Source organism: Prosopis cineraria, unplaced genomic scaffold (genome assembly GCF_029017545.1).
Source record: "Prosopis cineraria cultivar Desert tree isolate PC_DT_omini unplaced genomic scaffold, ASM2901754v1 PC11, whole genome shotgun sequence".
NCBI classification, from domain to species: domain Eukaryota; kingdom Viridiplantae; phylum Streptophyta; class Magnoliopsida; order Fabales; family Fabaceae; genus Prosopis; species Prosopis cineraria.
The window spans coordinates 31,131,660-31,139,439 of record NW_026555342.1 but is presented as its reverse complement, the minus strand read 5'-3'; the positions used below and the strand labels follow the sequence as shown (position 1 = coordinate 31,139,439).

General features: G+C 34.5%; 1 protein-coding gene across 1 annotated transcript; it reads left to right on the top strand.

The window, feature by feature from the left end:
• The first annotated feature begins 564 nt into the window (after nucleotides 1-564).
• LOC129286465 (uncharacterized) lies at nucleotides 565-5,492 on the top strand. Its single transcript, XM_054922425.1, has 5 exons — nucleotides 565-678; nucleotides 3,363-3,370; nucleotides 3,809-3,908; nucleotides 3,964-4,603; nucleotides 4,693-5,492. Exons 1-5 carry the CDS (start codon nucleotides 565-567, stop codon nucleotides 5,490-5,492), a joined length of 1,662 nt encoding a protein of 553 aa, XP_054778400.1.
• The last annotated feature ends 2,288 nt before the right edge of the window (nucleotides 5,493-7,780 follow it).

The following is a 7,780-nucleotide window of genomic DNA, read 5'->3' as shown; positions in this document are numbered from 1 at the left end:
AGAAGAGAAACGGAATCAGCAACAACTGGCCAAACTCACGACAGTACCTCCAGCAGTAACTTGAACACGATATCATGGTCAAAGCAGAAGACGGGGGAAAATAAAACAGAGACAGGGAACACGAAAGACAGCCAGAGCAATTCAAGGCAGCATAAGTCTCTAACTCCCTCCGACAATAATCACTAGTGATAGTAAAAGGGAAAGAAGATCTAAACGCTCACACTTGCACCTGGACAAAGAAGGGAGAAGAAGCTCGATAATCTGAATAAAAAATAACAGAGTGCAAAGGTCACGGGTTGACTGACCAACGACAGATGGAGTAGGAGCAAGCATACAGGCGACAGTGGCGGCTAAAACTGAAAAGAAAACAGAAAGGATTCAGAGGAGGAAGAAGGAGAAGGCTCAGCACACTCTTTAATAGCACCAAGAACAGAGGAGGGAGCAAGTTGCAATTCAAGGCTCACATGCACACCAACAACGTCACGACAGGGAAGAAGGAAGCCACATACTCACACCCAATCAACTGGCGACAGTGGACAGAACCTCTGTAATCACTAAGATCCAATGATTGCTGGAGACGAAGGAAATGAAATTTCTGGACCTAAGATCCCTTTTGCTCTCTGCACCGACTCTCTCTCTCTCTTTGCTCCAGAATCCTCGCCGAAGAACGAAGGGAGAGTTTAAAAAGATCTGATTGCAATAAGGGTAGTTTGGTGATTTTACAAGGCAAATCAGCAACGGAAAAAAAAAAATTCCCATGGGCTCACAACGGTTCGAACTTGGACCAAATAAAAGTAATCCAACCCAACTACCACAGCATCAACTTCCTGTATTGATATATTATCTAAAGATTTAATATAAACACACATAAACAAATTATCATATATATATATATATATATATATTAATTTATTTTATAAGGGTTATCACATATAGATAATTAAATGAAAAAATAGTCCTTGAATAAGTTTAATTTTTATCAATTTAGTCATTTATGATGCATTTTTATTTTTTAAAACATTTTTTATTTTTTCTTACATAAATAATTATACTTCTTTTCATTAATCTATATGGTTGTCATCAATACTCTATTATCTATGTCAATAAAAATTTAACAGTTTTATCTCCTCTTTAAATAATGTCTGAGGCAAACTTAAAGAACCAAATTGATGAAAATTAAATTTAAAGAACCAAATTGATAACTAAAACAAATTTCAGTGACTAAAAATTTCATTATGTCAATATATGTATTTTGCAATTTCTTTTAATTTCAAGTTAGATAATTGTTGAAAATTATAATAAGAAAAACTTTAATTTGAATAGTTTTATTAATTTTGTATAATTGAAAACGTGTGGAACAGTTCCTCTTTAAACTAAATGAATTAAAACGAAGCAATCTCTTTTGACAGGCACTATGCCTCTTTTGTCTAAGCAATGAGCAATCTTTCTTAGTGCTACTCTTTCAACCCCCCCCCCCCCAAAAAGAAGAAGAAGATGATGATGATGATGATGATGAAGCAACTAATTGTTTTTCTGACTATTGAAATTGAAAATATATCGTATTCTAGCTCATTAGTTTTAGGCTTTTAGCTCAAATATGGTTGAACTAGTGTTTTTGGGTGGCATTTAAATTTTTTATTTACTTTTATTATTATTATTTGTAATTGATTTCTCATACGTCTTTAAATATTTTGTTTATATATAATGAATAAGAAAAATACAATTCCAAACTTGTCTGTATTTTAATGTTATTTTCATACAAAATTTACTTTATCATACAAAAATTATCATTATCAAATATTACTAAATCTAGTAGTATGTTTAACAATACGTCTAAAACTTACGTTGATTATAACAAAATAGTTTTAAGTAATACTCATTTCAACTACAGAAGATTTAATGAATTTGCAAGATTAAAAAATTGAAAAAAATTAAAAAGAAATAAGTTAAAACAGCTAAAGAATGTCTTCGTAAATAAGGGGAGAAAAAAAAATTAAAGTTATTAGGAGACGCATAAAATTTTAGAACAAAAGTAATGGAATTTTAGATTTATTCCATTTCAATATGAATGAGCAACAAGAAATTATGAATCAAATGATGAAAAACAAAATCCTATTTTGGATTTACTCCATTCTAAAAAGAGATTAAAAAAATGGAAACATAAAATAAGTATATTATACATACCTGTAAATGAGTTTCTATCCAAATACAATTCCTTTAAAGATGTGCAACTACTTATTGATTTTGAAATGCCTCCCTCTAATTGATTACCAGCAACACCAAAGACTTCAAGTAAAAGGAGTTGATGGCACAATTCTTCTGGCAAATTATCATTTAAATGATTTATGTCAAGGCTAACCACTCTCAAAGAATACAATATTCCACCTAAATGAATGAATTCCACCTAAACAAAGTGCAAAATGTTCGTTTGTTGTTAGTGCGCATAAGACTGGCAATTCCCAAAATTCTCACATAGTGATATACATAACACATGGAAATTTGTTAGGGAGAATCAGTCTAAAGTCCCATGGAAGCACTTTAAATATGCTGAGGTCTCATGAATTTAAGAAATAGCTGCCAGGTCCCCAAGGACCTAAGGGTGAATAAGTCTGAAAGTGAAATTACCCATTTGCCCTCTAGCATTGAAAATAAAATTTTGCTTGCGCGCGCACGTCTGAGGAAACCTATGATCAGCAATAGTGAAGGTTGCTGCATATCCATAGTTGTTGATCACGGTAGGATCATCTTCACTTCCTCACGTCTATGATTACAGCTGTTGTCTTCATCTAAGTGAGTTGGGAGTGTTTCTTCTACAACAGCAGCATTTCATCGACAGAAAATAAATTTTCTAGGTAAATGATAGTTGGCCGTAAACGATTACGTAAATTACCGATCAACAGTAGCATATCCATTGTTAGCTAGGTAAATGATTTCTTGTGCGTCAATGATTTCACTATTGTCTAAGGGTAGGATAATGCTTTTTGGGTAACCTGCGATCATTCAGTTTGCATAACTGATATATAGAATAATCTGGCGCAACACTGTTCCGTTGACAAATATCTGATATGAATATCTCTCTACATGTTGTCAATAGTGTTTTGTTGTGTTGTCAATATGAGATGAATAGTTGTCAATACACTGTATTGTGCAGGCTAACCAGTAAGAATGCAAGCTCTACTGGAAAACATGTATTATGTTATTTTTTTCATATAGGACAATTTATATATTATTCCCAAGCATTTGAGGTAAGCTTGTTTTGTTGAAAAATCTCTGCTATTAATGAACACTACGTCTTGTCAATAGTGGATAAATATGTTGTTAATATACATTGTCTAGTTGTCAATATACTATGTGTGGTGCAGGTTGACTTGTAAGATGGCAAGTTCTTCAGGAAAACATATATTATGTTTTTTCCATATAGGGGGCATTTTCAAAATGATGACCAAGGAAGTATGCAATATGTTGGGGGGAGTGTTAGAACTAGAACAATAAAGGAAGGGACAACATATGAAGAGTTGATAAGAATGATATCATCAATTGTAGGGAATAAAAGTAATATAATCAAGTTAAAATTCACAGTCAATGTTGATGCAAGCACACTTGTAGATCTAGTTGATGATGATGGAGTAGAACATCTGATCAAATATAACAAATAAAGTGGACATGTGTATGTAGTTGAAATGGGAATGACACCATAGAATCATCAATGGATTGCCCATTAGAGAACTAACATGTGTAAGTTGTGTAAATTTATTTGTTAATGCAAATATGTTGGAAAGAATAATTGTAATGTTGTCATTGAATGCAGGATTGATAATTTATTGAGAGTTTCAGATGGATGCTCTTTCTCTCCACCAAATATCTATCCTGAGATTGAAGACTCGGAATTGGCATGCGCTGTACAAATGGTACCTACACCAATACCTGAAATGAGTTCTATGAAATGGAAGGATTTGTTAGTAGGTAAAGGGCAGTTTTTTTCCTAATGTTGATGCCTTTAGACAAGCATTGTACAAGTATAGCATCTCCCACAAGTTTTCATACAAGTTTAAGAAGATTAACAAAGAGAAGATCATTGCATATTGCAAGGTGGAGGGCTGTGAATGGAACATTGTAGCATATTCAATAGGAAAAGATAATGAGATTTTAAGGGTTACAAAATTCAACAATGATCACACCCATAATGCGCAAGACAACCTTATTGTGTCACACTCGGCAAGGTCAAAATTAACATCATCAATCATGGTTGATGCTCTAAGGTCTAATATAGATAAAGGTGCCAATGAACTTGCAAGAGACTTGTATAGAGAGTATGGTGTGCGATTAAGCTACAGTCAAGCTTATAGGGGAAGAAAAAAAGCACTGCGGGAAATACATGGTCGTGCAGAAGATTCTTATAGCATAATCCCTTGGATTTATGATCAATTAATGGAAACTGATCCGATGACAGTTGCAAAATGGAATGCCTCAAATGATAGATTTGAGAGGCTATTCATTGCTTATGGATGCTCTATATCTGGTTTTTTAGGAGGTTGTCGAGCCATACTTTATGTAGACGGATGTCACCTAAGCGGTCCATACAAGGGAACAATGCTGTCAGCATGTACATATGACGCTGATAATGACTTATTTCTAGTAGCATATGCCATTGTTAGTAAGAAGATTGGTCTTGGTTTCTTCAAAATGTCAAAGACATAACAAGATCAGTGGAGTTAACAATTATTTCTGATCGGAATAATGCGATTATTGGTGCCGTGCAAGCTATATTTGGTAGTGGTGAGAGACATGCATTTTGCTACCGTCATGTGAAGGAAAATTTTAGCACAGCATTTACGAAAATCAATAGAGGTAAGATGCGTACCTCGAGCAACATGAAAGATGATGCGTTGAAATTACTTGATACAATTGCCTATGCAAGGCATGAGGTTGAATTTAATGTTGCAATGGAGAATCTAAGATTGTTTTGTCCACAATTGGCACAATGGGTTGAAACCCAAGGGGATGTAGATCGATGGGCTCAATGCAAGTTTGGATATAAACGATGGGATAATATCACAACTAATCTTGCAGAATCCTTTAATGCTTGGATTGTGAAAGAGAGAAAACACAATGTTAATGTCTTGATTCATGAGCATAGAGAGAAATTGGCAAAGAAGATGGTCGCTAGCAAAGCGGCTATGGGAAATTGGAAACATGGTGTCGGGCCTAACATTGAGGCAAAAGTTATGGAGCAAGTTGTGAGAGCTAAAAATTTACATGCACAAATTTATAGAGAAAATTTGATCTCTGTGCAAACTATATCAGTTAATGGACTAATACACTTGAATGTTGATCTTGCAGCACGTACATGCTCTTTTTTAGCATGGCAAATGAGTGGAATACCTTGTGCACATGCTTGTGCAGCAATCAAGCTACTTTATGGCAATGTGTACAATTTTTGGATGAATGTTACAAGTTTACTGCTCAAGAATAGATATATACCACCAGTGTGAAGCCGATAGCCACACATGACTGTCCACATCTAGAAGCATTGACGGTGACAAATTTATTAACTGAAACCTTTTTGGAGCCACCAATAACTAGAAGGCCTCCTGGTAGGCCAAATAGTAAAAGAAGGGAATCTCAATTCCAAAACAAAAAGGTGTACCATTGTGAAATATGCCATGAGATTGGTCATACCTCCAAGACTTGCAAGAATCTTAATCCATGCTAGAAAATATTACAGACAAGTGTATTTTTTTGTTTATATATATGGAAGTTGTTTTTGTTTACTTTTTGGTTTATTGTACATAATGTATTAGCACTTTTCAATAGCAAATGCATAAATTGTAAATGACTTGATACCTTATAGTCAAGGACTAATGGCAAGTAGTCAATAAGTTCTTGCACCTGGTTGATTTTTGCAGGGATTAACAGCACCAAGTTCGTCAACACTTGTCAATGGAGAATTAACACATTGTCAATATAGTTATATCTACTTGTCAATAGGCAACGGAAGTAGTCAACAGGTTCTTGCACCTTGTTGAATTTTAAAGGGAATAACAGCACTTATTGCTTCAGCACTTGTCAATGTCGAATTACTACCTTGTCAATATAGTTAATAGTACTTGTTAATATCCAAAACTAAGTAGTCAACAGGTTCTTGCACCTTGTTGAATTTTAAAGGGAATAACAACACTTACTGCCTCAGCACTTGTCAATGGCGAATTACTACCTTGTCAATATAGTTAATAGTACTTGTCAATCTCCAAAGCTAAGTAGTCAACTGGTTCATTTAACTAGCTGATTTTCCAAGGAAATGATAGCACTTACTACCTCAGCACTTGTCAATGACGAATTACTACCTTGTTAACATAGTTAATAGTACTTGTCAATCTCTAAAGCTAAGTAGTCAACTGGTTCATTTAACTAGCTGATTTTCCAAGGAAACGACAGCACTTACTACCTCAGCACCTGTCAATGGCGAATTACTACTTGTCAACATAGTTAATAGTACTTATCAATCTCCAAAGCTAAGTAGTCAACTGGTTCATTTAACTAGCTGATTTTCTAAGGAAACGACAGCACTTACTACCTCAGCACTTGTCAATGGCGAATTACTACCTTATCAATATAGTTATTACTACTTGTCAATGGCGAATTATTAACTTGTTAATGTACTTATAGACACTTGTCAATAAAGTGATAACAACTTGTTGACATGCAATTAATAAAACAGACTGTCTGCCACATTTACAAACTTGTAATCAGCTTTTATAACCAGTGTTATCTAAGTTAACTACACAAAATGAGCTAACTATACAAAGGGATATGATGATCAATAAAATTATATCCTAAGGTTCTATAAAAAATCTTCTATTTCCTTTTCCTCATCGCTTGGGATCCTTCTAACAAGGGCATAGCTTCGGGCTCCTTCACATTGTTATGATGACTCAGTAGCCACCACAAGAGTTCTACCTTCTTCTTATAGAGGTCATCCTACACCACAATTAAGTCTTGTAAGGGACAACAACAAATATGTAGTACATGAAAGAGGGAAAATGTAAAGCAAAGAATGTATACATCAGAGTATTTTGGCATCGTATACCCATTCTTATCCATAATGTTGTCCCACGATTGTAACCATGTCATAACGTGCACCCCACAAGTATTGCTAAAAGCAAAATAAAAAACATAATGTAAAATTAATTTTTCACATGTAAATATAAGCTTAATGATATATAAACATAAAAGGAACTCACGTATCAGTTTGCACATGAACTTTAGCCCATATAATGTCCATGCTAACATCATCCTCAAACAATTGTGGCTTGACTGCACGAAGTAGAGAGTGAAAGCAATTCCTCTGCAAACTCAAGACTTGCAATGTTAGTAATGTTAATTTACAACTAATCAAGAAGACAACAAAAAATATAGATGTTGGTAATGTTGAGTGACAAGTATAGACATACGCATCCTCTTGCCATCATTTCTTTGGGATCTATTTGTCCCTTCTTCTTCTTCTTCTTCTCCTTTCCTTTGCCCTTCTTCTCAACATTCTCTTCTTCTTCCTCTTCCTGCTGTCTTTGGAAATACTCCCTGTTACTGACCAATGAATCTAACACATAGAAGTTCTTACTTTTGGTCTCAAAGACATAGCAAAACCAGTGACTATGGAAAAGAGTTGGGCCAAAAATGAAATCACAATCAGCAATGTTATATCCAACAAACTCAGGAAATATTTCTCCCTTGTTGTCATCTACCATCCATTTCAATGGGTTGCTGATCATTTTTAGCATGA